Consider the following 19258-nt stretch of genomic DNA (forward strand, 5'->3'; position numbering starts at 1 on the left):
ACCATAAAAAGGGAAATTGCATGTGCCTGTTCTGTGTTTTTATTTCATGTTTTCCACAAGGTTCATGAATGCAAAATGAAGCTATTTCTCCTAAGCTGCTTGCTGGTTTCCTGCTGTTGCCAAGTTGGGGCAGTGAACAGGGAGTACTATATTGGCATTACAGAGACTGTCTGGAACTATGCACCTGGTGATGCCAATGCCATCTCTGGGCAGCTTTTTGCCGAAGAAGAGTAAGTAAAGCAGTGTCACCGGTTGAGTTTTATTTTACAGCTTCATCTGCTTTAGACACCAGAGCCACACTGAAAACCTGATGAGTCTTGTTGGTGTCAGTGGATTTTCTGTCAGACATATAAGGGAATTTCAATTTTTTTTCCTGGCTTGCTTGAGAATTGCATTCCAATGTTCTGCTAATTCAGAGCATTGGAATATGTAGGGGGTGTGAATTTTTTGCAATGAAATATTTACTAAGTAGAGACTAGAATAAGACCCTCAATGTCTAATGGTGTTTTATTTTGAGTGTCTAAGGTGCTAGTGCTGAAGAGATGATTTTTGCCGTTGTTTTTAAATGCAGAAACTTGACAAATTTAAAACTTTCCTACTGAGCACAGGTTTCCTTTTTAGTTCATTGTTGGCAGGGATGGTTTTCACTGGTACAGAAGCACAGCTGAGTACTTTCACCCACTGTGGAGGAGCTGGGTTGCTCGTTACGAGGCAGGGAGGGTCCTGTGCAGAGTGAGAGCAGTAAGTAGGCTGAAGATATGTAGGGTGAGGAGGAAGGGAGCACCCTGGAAGTCTGAATAATCAATAAAGAAAACTCAGATATAAAAGGCATCAGAAAAATACTTGAGAGAGGAGAAGTATTCCTTTCTTCTATTTTTTCAGTGCCTTTAAAATTAAATAGAACTATATCAAAGCTAAAACAATGATGAGAGAAATCAGAAATTAGAAAAATCTCAAAAATGCAGTTCTCATTTGGTTTGTGGGTGAGGGATTAGAAGATTTCCTGTGGTTTGTTTTCTCTAGTGAGGGCCTCAGCCATAACCTGCCACTCGATCAGGTGTGAGGTGAAGCAGTCAGCTTTTTACTTTTTCCATTCACAAACTTTGTGAGGTGTAAGACACTGCCAGGGATTCAGCAGGCTAGTAATTCTGATCAGGGGCGGAAACAGGGCATCTTGTCTAAGAATTGCAGAGCTGTGTTGTAATAAAACAGGCCACTCCTATTCACTGCTTTTCTCTGGTCTGTGGTGACCTGCAGCATGCTACATTAATTTCAGGTTTTCAGTGGTTGTATGCCTGCAATGGAGCTGGTCCCTTGTATTGTACTTTTCAGTTTCAGCTTCTCTGATTCCCCTTCTCCTCCCGGACCCTTTATGAGGCTGCGCTTGTGTGGAGATTGATATTTATAGGAGCAGGGAAAAGCAGAGTGCAGAAGGAATACTTTACAACTAAATTTTGTCTGTTTAAATGGTCCAAGAAGAGCCAAAACATATTTGTTCGATTTAGGTTGTTGCTCAAAAGCCTCATGCACTCAGAATTATAGTAACTGGGCCTTTGCAACTCAGTTTATGCTCCCCAAGTGGAGCTCTGAACTGGCATTTTAATTACACTTCAGACCTGTGCTTGCCGAGGTACCTACAATTCCTTCCCCACATGCTCAAACAATACTCTGCCTCGTAGAAAATACTTTGCATTTTTCGGCAGTATTAACTTATTTCACAACAAGGCTTGCACACAGTTGTGCACAGCACTGCAGAGGCCTGGTCTTTATTTGAGACTATTAATTAAAACCACACTACAGGTATGTTTGTGTATTTTCTTTACAGGCAGGCTGAAGTCTTTCTCAAAAGAGGTCCACACAGGATAGGAAGAACTTACAAGAAGGCTATCTACGTTCAGTATACCAATCATTTATATGATGTGATACTTGACAAACCTTCCTGGCTGGGTTTTTTAGGTCCTATAATTAAGGGAGAAGTTGGAGATTCCATTACTATTCACTTGAAAAACTTTGCTTCAAGAAACTACACGCTGCATCCACATGGTGTAAGATACACAAAAGAAAATGAAGGTAAGCTTGATTCATTTCTGTGCCAGAATTTATCAAAAGTTAATCATCCCTCTAAGTGGTACTCTCTCATCAGAGAGAAGACTGGTCAAGTAAATAGAGATTTAAATTAGGACACAATCAATTTAAAATATAATCTAAGTTTGAAATTTTTCAAGAGTGAAATACAAAGCCAAAAGTGGAATTTGTAAAGAAGGCAATTTTAGATCAACATTTTACCTGAAATAAGAGTATTTGTGTTTCAACCAAAATAAGGGTATAAAGGTATATAAGAGATTCAGATATGGGGGGGTATATATAAAAATTTGATGCTGTGAGGAAGATATCGTTAACAGTAATAAAGTACTTTTCTAAGTTCTTAACACTAAATTTGTGTATATGGTATATAAGATACACAAGAGTTTCTTGAAATGGAGAAACAGATACTGCTCAGTAAATAATTAATGAGATGAAATTCTGACACACTCTAAGATGTAGTCAGGGGTTCTATTGGGATAGGTGATGGCTTGTCCTTGCAATAGCCAGTCTGGCCACACTCAGGCAATGGGGGATTTTCTGCACTGGATGGCATCAGAATATGGCTGTTGAAAGTTTTATTACTGAGCCTTTAAAACAGTGTGTGAATTGTTGAGAATATGATGTCTCAAAATCACTCTTTTAAAATCCTTCATTAGAAGAATTTATGAAGTATCAACCTAGCTTCTAGTATTTTGTGGACTTTTTCATTACAACTAGTCTGTGTCTTGATAGAGACACTCTGTAGGATCAGAACAGTGTATTATTATGTAGCAGTATGTACACTTTTTGGAATTTTTTTCTATTGCTATCATTGCAGTAGCACCTATATTCCTTCAGGGCATATGCAATTTTTTTAGAACAGGTTACAAGATTAATATTTAACAAATGCTTTACAAATATTCGAATTGTTATATTTTTACAAGAAGTACATAGTCCCCTCCCAATAAATTAAGGACTAGCTTTAATGGGCCATTAATCAAAGTACTCCTACGGACTTCAAAGGCAAATGAAAAGATGCCTAAAGAGAAAGAAAACATCTACTAATCTGATTTAAAAGTTGTGGGTTTTTAACCTGTATTCAGATGTTCAGTCCATTTTTCTGCAGCATGTAGTCGACTTTCAGCATGGCAGGTGCTATCCTGACACCCTATTGTGAATGTGTTGTGCTAATGGTGGCTGTATGGAACTCTTCAGGTGCTCTTTACCCTGACACCACCAAAGATTTTCAAAAGCGAGATGATGCTGTGGAGCCTGGAGGCCAGTACACTTACACATGGGATGTGACAGAAGATCAAGGTCCAGCTAAAGGAGATGCAAACTGCATAACCAGGGCTTACCACTCCCACATAGATGCTCCAAGAGATGTTGCCTCAGGGCTTGTTGGGCCTTTAATAATTTGCAGGAAAGGTAAACCATAAATAAATAAGTGAGTAAATAAATACATATGCAAGGTGATTGATAATGATCACTGATAAATATCAATGAAGTAAATTCCTGGAAGAGGAGAAGACTACAATTTATTTTGAAATAACTGCTTTTGGTCTTCTCAATTAGCTGCCTTCAATAGTGTAGGAAGTAGTTAGATTTTGTGTATGAGAATGAATATAATTTGCAGAATACTTTGTCCACAAATCCATGTGAGTGAAATGTGCTATGCTAGCCATGTGCAAGGAGTAAATACTGATATAAGAAAGAGATTAACATGCAACATTTATTCTCAGTAATTTTATAGAATCTATCAAAAGGGATTTTTGTTTCCTGAGTATGTCTGTAAGTTTATGTGTACAGTCACACTCAAGAAGTGTCAAAACATGAAGTAAACAGGGTCCAGCCTTACTGAGACTAGAGTTAAAACTGACAAAAAAATAATGTCAGTTACCAAAGATTTTGAATATACCACTTTCTTTTTCAGATACAATGAATAGGGACAGTGATCAACACTTTGATGCTGAATTTATCCTTATGTTTTCTGTGGTGGATGAAAATCTCAGTTGGTATCTAGAGGACAATATCAGAACATACTGTTTTGAGCCTTCCAAAGTGGACAAAGATGATGAAGACTTCCAGGAAAGCAATAAAATGCACTGTGAGAGAACATTATGTTAATGTTGCTTGCCACTAATATTGTGAAGTAATATTTTTCTGTCTTGTCTCTTTTAAAGATGAATTGTAGATTTTTTTTCTAATCAAGTCTCTTTTTAGAGGATTAAGAAAGATTCTTTTAAATAAAAATTTAAAAAGTTTAAAAGTGATGGCAGATATTGCACAATCAAACCTTTGGAGTTGTGATATAAAATTCTTAGGGGCCAAGAAGATCTTTGCCAGTGTAATTTTCCCAGGCACTCTGAACAGATTTGTGTTACTTTGCTCTGTTTCTTAGTCCTGAGCTCTGTACTATAATTTCACAGTTTAGAAAAACAGTTTTTACCGTTAGTGTAAACAAAAATGACACCTCTGGCTCTGACATGGATTCCAGAATTATAGCTATGTAGAGGAAGCATGTGTCTGATATTGGCACTGATTTTCAAAGGTGTGGAGCTTTCTTTTGAAGCTCTTTCTATTTCAAAAAATAGAGTACTGATAAAAAATAGAGTATGATACCTGCATTTGAAGAAAAAATCCTAAGGTCTGTGAAGTTAACTGTAATAAACAACATTTATTTTAGCAATCAATGGGTACATGTATGGATACCTCCCAAACCTCACAATGTGTGTGGAAGATAAGATAAAATGGCATCTTTTTGGCATGGGTAATGAAGCTGATATCCATTCAGCCTACTTTCATGGACAAACCTTAATAGAAAGGCATCATCGAGTTGACACCATCAGCCTCTTCCCAGCCACATTCATTGATGCTGTCATGGTACCAAGGAGCCCTGGAGAATGGCTGCTCAGCTGCCAAGTGAATGACCATATTGAAGGTACAGTACAAGTTTCAGTGATCAGAATTCTTTTAGCTTGAGCTAAGAGTTTACTGAGTCACTTTTGCAGGGCTCTTGACCTCGTGATATGCCAGGCACTATTCTCCTCTAGGTAACAAAACTCTCATAGTAATTAAAATTGAAATGCCTACAAGTGCATTAGATGGGTTTGAGCACATAGTCATGGGAATCAAGGGATTCTTTTCTCTAATGGACATCATCATCAGCTGGCAGCAATTAGCACAGCTTCACTTTTGCGAGCCTCACCCTTGGACAAAAAACCAGCATGATGTTTGCCTCTTGCTGGAGATAACTAACCACAATTTTCTGTTTGCCAACAAAAATGTTGGAGCTCATTCCATGTTTGGCAAGGGGCACGGGACAGGCAGGCTAACTTGCCTGCTGACAAATACATGTTCTGGAAAGTGCATTGGTGAACAAGCAGAGATGTTCTTTTCTCTTCCCTGTATTATCCTGTATTTTCAGTTTTAATACCCATATGAAATACTTAGAAGTTAATTCCATGCTTTTGAATGATCTATATTCCTGTAAGTGAGGGAAGTAATTTGTCACAGAAGTGGGAAAGAACACAGAACTGAAAATCATTCTCCAAGATTTGAAAACTCCGATAAAAAAAGAAGTATGTAACTGACAGACTCAATTACACAGAGGTTCCAAGCTTTGAAATAGTTACCACATCAAGCAATATCCTGATATAGATGAAGCATCCTGGGCAAGACTTAAATCCTACAAATTGGCCTGATTTATAGCTGTAAAAGGGCTCTTTTCAGTATACTATTTGTATCTCCAGCAAGCAGATTTGCTAACTGCTTCCCTTAGGATGCAGAGACTTGGGAGTTCCATAAGTAAGTGGTTGATTATATTTAGATGCAGAATGGTCAGTCTGGTAACATCTGACCTTGGCTGAAGTGTTCTCTGACAGCACTGTGTCCACCCTCCCCTAATCTTCTCTGCCATGCCTGTTGCAGCTTTAGAAGCAGAATGCCCTTTACCACACCTGTCTGCCTGCTGTAGATACCATGGCTGTGTTTCTACATCCTAGCTCAGCTGGCGTGCCTTTTTTTACAGCATTCATCTTCCACTTTGTGATTTTCATATTCATCAATGGGGTGGGAATCGTCCAGGGAACAGAAAAGCTGTTGGGCACAGGGAAAAAGAAAACAAAATGCGGTTCCTTCTCTCTAGGTTTCTCTACCTCCTTATTTTCCAGGTGGTATGCAGGCTCTTTTTAAAGTAGAAGATTGTAAGAAATCCACACCAGATCGCAATGAGAGTACAAAGATAAGACAGTACTTCATTGCTGCTCAAGAGATCATCTGGAATTATGGCCCATCTGCAGTGAACCATTTTACAGGACAAGAATTAATCCTTGACAGGTAAATGCCTCTAATTAAAGAATTTTTATTTTCCAAGCAGAATTGATTTAAGCATGCTAAATAAGGTAAGACATATGGTAGAACTGATTTCTAAGCAGAATTGCTCATCTGTGCTTAAATATTAATGCTAGAATAAATATCAGACCAAATTAGGTCAGTTATTTTCCTTGTAATCTTACCTTAAATTTTGCTGCTATGTTAGTCACTTCACTGGGATTAAGATTAATTATTATGTCATATGTAGGCTGTGACTCCTGACTATTCAAGATGGTTGATTATTTTGAGTTAGGGAACAAAGTAGGAGTTCATGACCATTGCCTTAGGTGATGAAACTCATGCTAACGGTATCTCATCTAGGAAACAGCTTGCATGACATAGCTTTGCCCTTTGCACTGTGTTTACATATTTAAGACCTGGATCAATTCACTGAATACATTGATTCCTCAAGTTTTTCATCTGTGAGTTAAAGCATACTTACCTCTTCCACAAGCGACGAGGCACAGTTCATTGTTTGAATAGGGCTTGAAAAACACTGAAAGGTCCTTTCTTAGAGAGTAAAACTGTTGACTGAATCTTCTCACTTTGTATATAGATGTTACATATTCTTGTTGTTTGTATCTGCTCCTGTTGAATTTTTGTAACTTCTAATTAAAAGAAGAATAAACTCAAGGTTATGAAATGTTAACTAGAAATCATCCTTGGTGAGTCTCTAAGCACACTGGCTTTGTAAGGGCAACACAGCACAGTGGCCTTTTCTTAATGAGAAGTTAGTGAAGGATAATGGATTCCTGCACATCCTATATGGGACTGCATGTAAGTGTGTGGCCATACCACTGAAAAGAAACCCAAAAGACAAACTCAGCATATCATACCTCAGAAAACAGGGTTGAGGTCTGACTGCCTTTGTACAACCAAACATTTTGACTTGAATTGTTTGCGTCTATTGCTACTTCTTTTACACAGTGAATCTCAGATCTTTTTTGAACGAAGTGGGACAAGAATTGGCGGCTCCTATAAAAAAGCAATTTACAAAGAATACACAGATGGTTCTTTCACTGAACATAGAAAAAGGCTTGCAGAGGAAGCACATCTTGGACTCCTAGGTAAGAGAGTAACTGTCACCCCAAGACAAGAGTCTAAAATTTTTTCATGTCAAAGATTTATGAGAGTGAACAGTCACTTCCACTGGTTAGTGAGCAGCGCCCCCACTCTCCAAGAAGTCCTCAGCTCTCCCTGCCTCCAGCAGTCGCTAGTGCCTGTGGTTTCCCCCAAGGTGTAAAGAAGCTCTTAACTGCAACACTGTCATGGTACCCAGCTTCCCTGAAGGACCATGCCATGGTCTCCAAAGGTCTGGCTCTGAATTACAAGGCCAGACTAGGTGAGTCTAGTCCTATTGATAACCTTGCTGCTTCTGGCATGGGTTGGTACTAATGTCTGTAAATCCCTTTCCAAAGAGAGGAACTGTCCTGAAAGTCACTGGGCCTCCACGTGAACTGGGAATGGTTGCTGCTGGGCTGTTCTGTGATTCAGGCCATATGCCAGTGTCTTGGGGTGACTTTATGATGTGTATCCCATATTGCTGCCCTATGCCCAGAAATTAATTTTTGCGCTTTCTATGCCTTTAAACTGAGCCTGAGAAGAGGAAGGAAAAACCGAGCAAAACTTTTTCAAAGCAGTTTGCAGCTTGTTCAAGGTCGCACAGAGATAACGACTTTTTTTTTCAGCTGCGGCAGGAGAGCGAGAGGGAAGGGAAGTACCCGGGCTTGCTTTTCTTTCCAGTTGGTTTTCGGCAGTTTTTTTCCTCAGCTCTTTTTCCTTTGGAGAGTTGAACTTTTGTTTTCTTGGGACTTTGTTTTTTCTCCTTTTCTCTCTGCTGGACTGTTTCAACATCAGAATACACTGGGAGGAGTTTCTACTGAGGCCTTGGCCCTGGAGGTGGGCCCACCACCCCGTCCAGGCTCCAAGGAGGGGGAGAGAGAGATCTACGGAAGGACTCTGAAATTTTCCCAGGTTTCTCTCAGCGGATCGAGAGGTTTTATTATTTGGCATCATTATCCCTTTTCCTGTGTGTTGGTTAAATAAATAGTTTTTATCTCTTTCACTTTCCTTCTAGGAAAATTTATTTTTTCCCGAACCTGGTGGGGGAGGGATGGTTGTGACCTGCCTTCTCTCAGAGGATATATTTCTAAATTTGGCCAAACTGGAACAGCCAGGGACCTGGTCTGTGGCCACAGAGGCCTAGGGGCATTCCTCATGCAAGGGTAAAAGCAGCCAGCCACTGAATGCCATAAGTTTGTGGTGACCTTTACACCATTTGATAGAAATACCCTGTAATTAGACCATGTACACTTTTCTAGGACCTGTGATCAAGGCTGAAGTGGGTGAGCGCATCAGGGTGACCTTCCGGAACAATGCCAGCCGCCCGTTCAGCATCCAGCCCCACGGTGTGAGTTACCACAGGAGCGAGGCAGGGGCACGGTATGGCACTGCCCCCAGAGGTGAGCCACGGATGGGGTGCTGCAACATCTGAGCACACACTGTCTTACCTGTCCGTGTATTAAAGGTGATAAAAGAAAGAATGTTCATTAGGCATAATTCCCAACGCTGATTTCCATAATAGGTACCGAATCTCCAGCCTCTCATGTGAGTCCCGGCACTACATTTACATATGAATGGGATGTGCCAGAAGATGTGGGTCCCACAGACCAAGACCCAGACTGTTTAACCTGGCTTTATTACTCAGCTGTGGATGCAGTCAGAGACACCAATTCTGGCCTTGTGGGTCCTCTCCTGGTGTGCAGGAAAGGAGCTCTGCTTTCTTCTGGGAAACAGGTCGGTAGAAGAAGAAAAGTGGAAACCTTTGCATCATCACAGCTGAATCTGCTTTCTCCTCCCAGACTGCACCACGTTTTCTCCACATCACAGTTTCACCCATGTCCTAAGGGGAATACACAACATGAAGAAAGTGGGGTTGGTTTTCAATCTTGCTCCAGATAGACAGTCACTGCAATGTGGAAAAACCATCATCACAAGCAGCTGCTGGCATTCAAGTCTCAGCTATGATTCGAATCTCTAGGAAAATGTAGAGATTTTAAAGACCAAAATACAAACTCACTTCCAGAGGTGGTCCCTGCTGGTAGAAAGAGCATCAGCAGTAGGTACTTAGTCACCAGATACAGCAATTACTGAGCTTTGAGATTATCAGAATGAAGTATCAATGTATGCATTTACTCTATTTTGTGACTTGTACTCATAAATCATTATGAGCATAGGATTTTTCTCACTGACATTTTCTGTTCACTCATTTCTATTTTTCTTTCTACTATTTCTTCTCAACAGAAAAATGTGAACATGGAGTTTTTTCTACTTGCCACAGTATTTGATGAGAATCTGAGCTGGTATTTGGATGATAATATTTTGATGTTTACACTAAGTCCTGACAAAATTGACAAAGACGATGAAGACTTCCAAGAGTCTAACAAAATGCACTGTAAGAAAATTATTAGTTAGCCAAATATTAATTTCTACAATAGGGTTTTTACTTGTATGGTTTCATGTTTGAAGCTGGAAAGCTGTATAGTGCAGAGACATTTCATTCCTTTCCAGTGGAAAAAAACCCAGAACATTTCGGTGCAATTCAGTTTCAACTAAATGTGATAGTTCAAAGTATAATGCCAGCTGTTCAGTGTCTTGCATGGCAGTTGAGGATTTAGCATGGTTATGTACCACTTTGAGCAGATGTGCAACCACTACAAGTGCAACCAGGCAGCAAGACAAAACTGACCTCTGCTCTACAGATGATATAGCTGAAAGGAGGTTTTTCACAGAGTTACAGAGCAGTTGAGGTTGGACGGAACCTCTGGAGGTCCCCTGGTCCAACCTCCTGCTCAAGTAGGGCCACCCAGAGCCACTTGCTCAAGACCATGTCCTGATGACTTCCAAATACCTTCAAGGATGGAGACTCTACCATCTCTCTGGGCAGCCTCTGCCAGTGCTTGGTCAGTCTCATAATTTCCTGATGTTCGGAGGGAATCTCCTGTGTGTCAGGTGGTGTCTGTTAGTGTCAGCGGTGCTTCTGTCCCTATCACTGGGATGAGCCCGGCTCCATCTTCTTGGCACTCCCCCCGCAGGTGTTTGTACAGGTGGGTGAGATCCCCCAAGCTGCCTCTTCTTCAGGCTGAAGGGTCCCAGCTCTCTCAGCTTTTCCTTGCAGGAAGAGATGGTTTCTTGTCCCTTCATCATCCTTGTGGCCCTTTATTGCCCTCTCTCCACTATGTTCATGTCTTCCATACTGGGGAGCCCAGAACTCAGCACAGCCCTGCAGGTGTGGCCTCAGCAGTGTGAGCAGAGGGCAGGGATCATCTCCCTCAACCTGCCAGCTGGACTTTGCCTCAGAATGAGTCTTTGCTTCTTTAATAGGGCAGAACTGAGTTTCACACTGATCAGTGTTTTAGTACTGCAGAAATGTTTTTCAAGTTTCATGGAAAAAAGACGTTTTTATCCTCAGGCCCTAGCCCTGCTAGTAAGTCCTAATCTTTAAGCATATTTATTTGTGCATTTTAAAAAAATGTTCCCCTCAGGGCCGTTCCTGTTCACAGACTCTTGGTGCAGAGCATTCAGTGGTACCTGTGAAGCCCAGGATTTGAAAGTTTTGCAAAGGACTATCTAGAAAGGGTTAGAAACTCAAACTAAAAAAACCCTTCTGATTGCCTCCACTGTATGGCTGGAGGATGTTGCAGGGTGTAAAGTGGGATCCTTTATGCATCCTGAATATGTGACAAGTAGAAAGCAGGGAAAGTTCCAGTTGGTCAAGGCAGCAACATGTGCTGTAGACATTGAAAAGGGAAACAGTTAGAAATTATTTTTAAACACTGGGGTTTAAAAACTGTTTTGCTTGAATTGATTCTTTAGTTTTGTTCATGTGATATTTTATTATTGATATTTCTGTCAGTCTAAGGCATGACATTACATCTGAAGTGTTTATTAATTAATCTCTATTGCAGAATTAAGTAATATATTAATCAAGGTGGGTTTTGCTTTCTCTAATCTTCTATAGCCATTAATGGTTATATGTATGGAAATCAGCCTGGTCTTGAGATGTGTAAAGGAAGTGTTGTTTCCTGGCATTTGATGGGCTTGGGTTCAGAAGTTGATGTCCATGGGATATACTTCTCAGAAAACACATTTGTAACTAAAGGAACAAGAAGGGATACAGCAAATCTGTTTCCACATACAGTTCTTACAGCTATTATGAAGCCTGACTCCGAAGGTAAATGTCTTGTTTAAAAATTTTGTTAGTAATGCAGAAACTGTTACCTATGAATGTTTTGTGCATAGTGACAAGCTTTAAGTAGCTGGTATATTGATCCTGGTGCTAAAACTGTGTACAGCCGTGTTTGAGGGGCAGCAAACTGTAAGGATGTGTTCTTAATGCTAAAGCCTTGATTTTTCTAGCTCCTCTGTATGCTGAATTTTATTACTACAAGTAGCCATACCGCACAAAGATTTTGGACCTTATATGAGCAATAACCTGTTTCTGAGTCTCCTCAAGTCTTTGTTTCTCACATGACCTCTAGGAATTTTTGAAGTGTCCTGCCTGACAACAGACCACTACACTGGGGGAATGAAACAGAACTACAAAGTGAAAAAATGCCATTGGTGGAATTCAGATTTATCTATGTATTTGCATGAAAAGATTTATTACATTGCTGCAGTGGAAGTTGAATGGGACTATTCTCCTAACAGGACATGGGAATTTGAGCGGCACCAATACCATGAGGAAAGGTACTTTGGTATATACACAGGGAAAAGAAATACAAAAAAAGCAAAGGAGCAACTCACTTCTCCTCTGAACCTTTTCCTCTTCCAAACGTTTCTAGACACACTTTCTTTTCACACATATTTTTTTGGGCTCACTTGAGTCTGTGGTCCTTCCCCAGTAGTGTTGCCATGTAACTGAGCCAGACAGCAAACTGTTTGAGAAATAGTCCAGCACAGATCTTCTGTGGGACAGGTGTAGATTTTAATGGATCCTGGGTAGTGCATGTGCATTTATTATTTACTTATGTTGGTAGTCCTTGACATGGAAAGCTTAAAATGTTCATTGTCATCATACCTATCATGACTATGTCCTGATAAACAAGTCTCTGTCTCATGTTTATTTGTGGCCTGAGTAAGGTTCTTTCCGGCCCCTCTCAATTTCATGAGCTTACACAAGATATGTCCACGATTGAATCCACTCACCATGAAGCTTGTTGTCTCGGTGTTTTATTTCCAGTACTTGAATCTCAATGAGAGAGAATTGATTGGATCAAGTAATTCCTGCCAATTAGCAGAAAAGGCTAAACAAGAATGATGAATTTCTGTGTTCCACCTGAATAACTTGAGTAGCAGATTATAACTGTATTTTGTTATTAACTTAATTGTATTTTCTTCTTTTTTCTCAGTTTGATAGCACATTTCCTTGCCCTGTATACTAGTGGACTCTGACATAATTCTAAGCACAAGTAATATGGGCTGTGCTGTTACCAGACTTTTTTCCCCCCTGTTGTGTCCAGCCCCCATGATCTCAGCAGAGCATCCCTCACATTTAACATCAGCAAGGCACTTAAGCTTTACAAGTTTTAGGCTTCATTTCAGATGTACACAGGTAGACAAAGGCTCTATTTTTCAGTATGCAAGTTGCTATGCATCTTCTTCCAATTTGAAGCATTTGCCAGGCCAAGCACTCAGCATTTTTCCAAGAACCATAGAGACTTGATCTATTTATAGTGGGGTTTTTAACCTTTTAAAGAAAAACCTCCCAGCTTAACTAGAATGTTTGCATGTTGAAAGCAACATACTAGCAGTTTACGAGATTACTCTTTCACTGAGCCAGATTCTTGCTTGATAGTGAATTGACATACCTGCAAAAGATGTTCTAAAATACATGAAGGAATGCATTTCTTTCTTCTTCTGGCAGCCCTGGCAATCCGTTTTTAAATAAAAATGACAAATTCATTGGCTCAAAGTACAAAAAGGTAGTATATCGTGAGTACACCGATCAGACATTCAGTATTCCCAAAAACAGAGCAAAGGAGCAGCAGCACCTGGAAATTCAAGGTAAAGTCATCATGTTCAGTTTTGAAAATGCAAAAAATGCAGTGACACAAATCAGAAGATACTATTTGAGTAATATTGAGTACAGTTCTACCCACAAAAATTGCCTCAATCTAAGTGGAAAACCTACATGGAATTGCTACTTTTATTGTGGTGCTTTCCCTGCAAGATAACATTGCTTGCTTTACAAGGAAAAAAAAACCTTTTGGTTTCCTGCCTGATCAGAGGTCAGTTTTTCCTAAGTCAGCATAAAACTGGGCAGCAACATCCAAACTGACTTCAGGTACACAGTAGGTGCTCAGAACTTGAGACTTAGAGGCCTGACTTCAACATCTCAAGTCGGCACAGTGAACATTATCTTTATACAGTTTTCAGCTGAATTATGAGACAATGTCGTGAATTTGAACACAGCGAGCTGGCTCTGTCTGCCCTGATGTTTTGTAAAACCAAGTTAATCTTTCTTTTCAATCCAACAGGGCCACTGCTTGTGTCAAATACTGGAGATAAAATTATAATAGTTTTTAAGAACTTAGCATCAAGACCTTATTCTATCCATGCCCACGGAGTGAAAACAGACAGTTCTGTTGTTGCTGTAACTAACCCAGGTATCAAACCACCCTTCTTTATTTCCAGCAGGTAACATCAGGACTTCTGGTAAGATTTAGCGAGCTTCCAGATAGCAGGAAAGACATAATTTTTGTTTGTCTTACCTCAAGTTCTTAAATTTTTGATGCTGATTATGACAAACACTTCTACAGTCCAAATGCCCCTGCTAACTATTGCTATGTATCTTAGTCCTTGACTGATCAGTCATTTTTTGACACAATGTGGCTGCACCTTTCATGAAAGCAAACAGATTTGGCTCCATAGGGAAAGCATAGATTATGCTATTACTTCTGAAGTTCCTCTGTGATCTTTACAAAAGATACAATCAACTTTATTAAGTATAGTGAACTGGACAGTGCAGAAACACACTCCCACACACACACAAAACTATTGTCAAGAAGAATCAGGGATCTGCAGAGGGATCTGCCATCAACTAGCCAGTGCACTAAATGGGACGTTCAAGATAAATGTAAGCTGTAAATGGAGGTAACATCAGCCTCAGGATGACCTCCTGTAGGTCAGCACACTGAAAACTTCAAAAATTAATTGATACTTATTTAATTCAGGTGAAACAAAAATGTATGTCTGGAAAATCCCAGAGAGATCTAGTCCTGAAAAAGGAGATTCACACTGTATTGCATGGGCATACCATTCAACAGTGGACATTGTTAAGGTATGTTATTGATATCAGTTTTGTTCATGTCTCCAACATACATATAGCTGAAGGAGATGAGTTTGAAATTTTTTCTGCTTTCTTTGTCATTTCCCCTATTACCATACCATACCAATTTAAGTGTTTCTTGAAAGCAAATAGCAAGAAAATCAGGGCAGAAATTGAATGTCACAGGCATTCATGGTTTTGCTTCCTCGTTGTTCTGCTGTTGGTATAGATCATCTCAGATTCCCTTCTTAGAGCTAACACTTTATAGCTTGCTCCATCTCTAATCAGTCATTTGTGGGAAAACTAACATGCAACTGTGAAACACAACTCTGCCACTTTTTACCAAGCACTAATTACCTTAACATAGTATTTTTAATGGAAATTAATGTATTCCTGCCTTTGTCTCAACAAAAACAAATAAAGTGTCAAGAAATATATTTTGAATGGAAATCAAGGTCAAAATTATAGAAATAGTTTGAAAAAAGAGCAGTAAATTAATATGGAAAAAATGTTTATTTCTAGTGAGAGATGCAGATGAGGCAGTCTGCATTGAACTTGATCCCTGGGTAGCATATAACAGTGGAGAATTAACGTTGTTTGACACTGGCTTCCCTGACAGCTGTGAAGATAGTAAGAGGATTCATGTATGTCATTAAAAGTACTTCTGCTTAGTTACATCTTGCAATTATGTGGGTTTTCATCTGTCATTTCAGGACACTTACAGCGGATTAATAGGCACACTCGTTGTGTGTCGTAGACATTACCTGCCATCATTTCATACTAAAAAGAAAGTTGAATTTGCTCTTCTTTTTATGGTTTTTGATGAAAATGAGTCATGGTACTTGGATGAAAACATTAAAACCTATTCTACCAACCCACACCTTGTCGACAAAGAGGATGAGGAATTCCTTGAAAGTAATAAAATGCATGGTATGTTTCCCAATTTAGTGCATCTAGCTCTGGGAATTCTATAAAATTATATCTTTGAAAGTACTGCATATAAATTCAACTTTCTCAGCCCCCTGAATTTCCAGTTCCAGGATAGAAGGCCCGAAAAATTTTACTCAAACTGTTTGAAAACACTGCTAATGACAGTGAATGACTTTTTTCTCACAAGTTAAAAAAAATGCCTAACAACAACAAAACGCCCTAGTATATTCCCATGTTGAAGTTTTGAGCAGAGAAAGAATAAAAATGAAATTTGAAGTTCTGATTTGATGTCAGTAAACAAATGTTCTGAATATGTTGGAAAGGCTATGTGCATCCTGAGAGCATGTCTTTGTAAAGCTAACTCTTTTACAAAGAGCTGTGGGAATTGCAGATCTTTAAAATAAGATCTGCAATTCCCACAGCTCTTTAAAAACTGCAATATTAGCAATGGTGTACAGCAAAGACATTTTCTTTATTATGTCTTTCTTTCTAGTTTAATGTGGAATATAAACACAACCATTCATAATGTGCTGTCCAAAGCCATTACTTTTGTCTCGCATTGTCTTTCAAATCTTTCAATCTGTATTACATTAGAGATCAACAACACACAATATACAAAATCTTAATTGTTTTCTCTTACTTTCCTTCTTTTTAGCCATTAATGGAAAGGTGTTTGGAAATTTGCATGGCCTGACTATGCATGTTGGAGATAATGTCACCTGGTATCTGATGGGAATGGGCAATGAGATAGACATTCACACAGCACACTTCCATGGCCACAGCTTTGACTATAAGGTATCAGGTCTTTTTCACTTATTTCTTGCTGTATTAAGAATGAGAGGTAAGTCAAATACCAAGGACTGTTATCTATGGTGAAAAGTCACGTTACAATATTAAGCAGGGCTTGTACTTTGACCATAAGATTTTTATGCCTCAAACCTGTACTTGACCAACATACAAGAGCCAGAGAATATCTGTCAGTAGCATTTGTTCACTGGTAACCTCAGAAGTTGCTTCAATAAGATAGCTGTGAATTTTTCATGGCTGTGGTAAGACAAAAGCTATAGTTTTCCTTCATTTTCACTTAGTTGCTAGTTTATTAAACTTTGGAGCATGAAGTGGATGTACAAAGAGATGCTTCAGAAGAAATGACACACAGAAAGTGTGCTTAACAGTTTAACTGTTGCTTCTTTTTGTCTTGAAGCAAACAAGGGTTTACCGGGCAGATGTCTTCGATCTGTTCCCTGGGACATTTCAAACTGTGGAAATGACCCCACAGAACCCTGGAACCTGGCTGTTACATTGTCATGTTACTGACCACATCCATGCAGGCATGGAAACGACCTACACTGTGCTCCCAAAGGAAGGTAAGAGCCATCTAGCTTAGTAATGTTCATTATGTTTAAAGATGCACAATGGGGCTCACAGACAGGCCAGCATACTTAGAACCAGTTCAGGCACCGAGCAATATTCCATGTCTAGAAGCCAAGATGTTGCAAGCCATCTGGTCACACTTCCCTCAGCGCTGCTCAGGAAAGTGAAGTAGCTAAAGGACTGGATGATAACTGACTGTAACTTTGACTTACCATTCATGAAATCTAAGTGACATATTTTTCTATTTTAAAATAATTCTTCATGAGACAGAGTATTTCTGTACCCAAGAAGTGCCAGTAGTGTCAGACATCATCTCAGTCTTTGTTCAAAACAAGAACAGTTGCTAAATACAGCTGAATTCATCATCCCTATACAGCTGAAGTAGTGAAAAACTAAAACAGATTTTACTTTCTCAAGGGCATGTTGTAGCTTTACAGATACTATTACCTTGCTCTAGCAATATTACCAGTGAAAAATCTTGAATTTTGAAAGTTCTTGTTTCTAAAAAGTTAATACCATTTTAAAAACAGCACTTTCCAGTACTCAAAAGACAGAGCATAAGGTATTTCTTGTAGTTAATTGACAGAAAGAGAACAGTAGAAATAATTCAAAATACGTGATGTACGTATATGTATATATATACATACACACAACTATATGATTTACATTTATAGCTATACTAAAAATACAGAGTGCAATGTTAAATAGAAAATCTAATTCTATTTGATAAACCACTGGAATGTGGAACACAACCTAATTCTATTTTATAAACACTATTGATTTACAGAGTATGTTATGCCAAACCTCCACAAACAATAACAGGGCTAATTTAAGAGTACAAGAATGACATGTAAAAGGAGGCTTTCAACTTTTATCAGCACTGTGTTGGATTTTTTATTATTAGCCATCTAGAGTGCATTAAAATGTACCCTTCCATGCATCTTAAATTTGTTTTTAAATCTTACTCACAATGGCCAGAAGGTACTCAGAATCTCTGTGCTCATTTTGGACTCTGTTGGCCCCATGCACAGACTATTCTTTTGATGAAATGTAACAAAAAACTATTTTTCCCCTTCTAGACAAACAGTCTCTGTTCCCAAGATTATTCAATCAGTTCAAGTGTAAGGGCATGCCAGGCACTCAGGAATGATGAAAGCATTTTAACACAGTGATCCTCCAAAGTGTACCTTCAGTGAAGCATTTCTTGGAAAACACTCTCGTCTGGACCACTCACCTCTACGTTTTGGAAGATTTCACACAGTGGCCATGGCTAAGAAAAGAACCACAGACTAAGACAGCTGAATGGATGTAACAGCTTACAAATATTTTTTTCTATAAATGAAAATAGTATCTTGCACGCGAAACAATATCTAGGTCATGGTTAATCCATGTTATTTAGCAGCTGAGGAACATGGAAGAGCTAATGAAATGTACTTTAAGTTTGCAAATAACTCTGAATAACAGCAAAATTCGGGGTATCTGTCATCCTACTGTCACATTTTACTAGATAGGTATGTGTGTAGTAACTGCTTAGTAAACAGGAATTTGGTTATCACTTTATCCATAGGTTCACACATATATAGTCTTGTATAATTGAGCAATTAACAAAATAGCTCTGTTGTTTCTGTTAAATTATCATTTTATTCAGTAGTATGTTTCAAGAGTATGCATTTAAAAGATTTGATTTCCTGTTATGAAAATAATTCCAAGGCAAAATTAGGCTGAAATAAGCCTGATGAAGTGCAGACAGTGAAGGCCAAAACTTGGTGACTATGGTACTGAAGAGCTTTGCTTTGATGACTCTTAAGTAACTCCTGAAGTGGAATCATTTTGCTGTTGCAGCCCTTGGCAAAGGAAAAAGGACGTGTTTCCTGACAGATGAAAGTAGCAGTATTAGAGTATGGCTGATGCTGATCAAAAATGAAAACAGTAAGAGCAGACATGGTCATGCCATCCAGTTGCGTTTCAGTAACCAGTTGTGTTTCAGTAACCCAACTCCTCATGTTAGACCTGTGTCAAACGAGAGGGACAGGCAGGGAAAGCAAGACGTCTTGGCTTTATACCGCTAAGAATGAAATTGCTTCTCTGTAACAAGCCTAAATTGCTTTGGTATTTTTTAAAGATTATACTGAAACTGGCATAATACCTACCACTAAATCAGATCATTGATTTTACCTGTAGCAGGAA

General features: G+C 39.1%; 1 protein-coding gene and 1 long non-coding RNA gene across 4 annotated transcripts in view; one reads left to right on the forward strand and one right to left on the reverse strand.

Annotated features, from left to right (window-relative positions):
• The window catches only part of CP (ceruloplasmin (ferroxidase)), a 27113-nt gene continuing 7855 nt past the window's right edge, over nucleotides 1–19258 (forward strand). Inside the window, exons 1-19 of one of the 3 annotated variants that reach the window (XM_008633821.2) lie at nucleotides 1–230; nucleotides 1826–2070; nucleotides 3280–3492; nucleotides 3998–4171; nucleotides 4751–5005; nucleotides 6237–6402; nucleotides 7366–7505; nucleotides 8760–8900; nucleotides 9023–9234; nucleotides 9742–9892; nucleotides 11459–11671; nucleotides 11979–12186; nucleotides 13364–13503; nucleotides 13977–14105; nucleotides 14673–14779; nucleotides 15481–15697; nucleotides 16353–16492; nucleotides 16902–17064; nucleotides 18151–19258. The exon at nucleotides 18151–19258 is cut by the window's right edge and continues 103 nt beyond it. In XM_008633821.2, the coding sequence (XP_008632043.1) occupies nucleotides 76–230; nucleotides 1826–2070; nucleotides 3280–3492; nucleotides 3998–4171; nucleotides 4751–5005; nucleotides 6237–6402; nucleotides 7366–7505; nucleotides 8760–8900; nucleotides 9023–9234; nucleotides 9742–9892; nucleotides 11459–11671; nucleotides 11979–12186; nucleotides 13364–13503; nucleotides 13977–14105; nucleotides 14673–14779; nucleotides 15481–15697; nucleotides 16353–16492; nucleotides 16902–17064; nucleotides 18151–18221 (3240 nt within the window). In that variant the 5' untranslated portion in view covers nucleotides 1–75 and the 3' untranslated portion in view covers nucleotides 18222–19258. The remainder of the gene's footprint in view (nucleotides 231–1825; nucleotides 2071–3279; nucleotides 3493–3997; nucleotides 4172–4750; nucleotides 5006–6236; nucleotides 6403–7365; nucleotides 7506–8759; nucleotides 8901–9022; nucleotides 9235–9741; nucleotides 9893–11458; nucleotides 11672–11978; nucleotides 12187–13363; nucleotides 13504–13976; nucleotides 14106–14672; nucleotides 14780–15480; nucleotides 15698–16352; nucleotides 16493–16901; nucleotides 17065–18150) is intronic. The other 2 variants (XM_017734395.1, XM_017734394.1) reach the window with 2 other exon arrangements.
• Nucleotides 9225–13394, reverse strand: LOC108446785. The gene is made up of 2 exons (XR_001862090.1): nucleotides 13308–13394; nucleotides 9225–9340 (listed from the first exon to the last, which is right to left on the reverse strand). It is a non-coding gene; the product is annotated as an uncharacterized LOC108446785 (long non-coding RNA).

Source organism: Corvus brachyrhynchos, unplaced genomic scaffold (genome assembly GCF_000691975.1).
Source record: "Corvus brachyrhynchos isolate BGI_N302 unplaced genomic scaffold, ASM69197v1 scaffold544, whole genome shotgun sequence".
NCBI lineage: Eukaryota > Metazoa > Chordata > Aves > Passeriformes > Corvidae > Corvus > Corvus brachyrhynchos.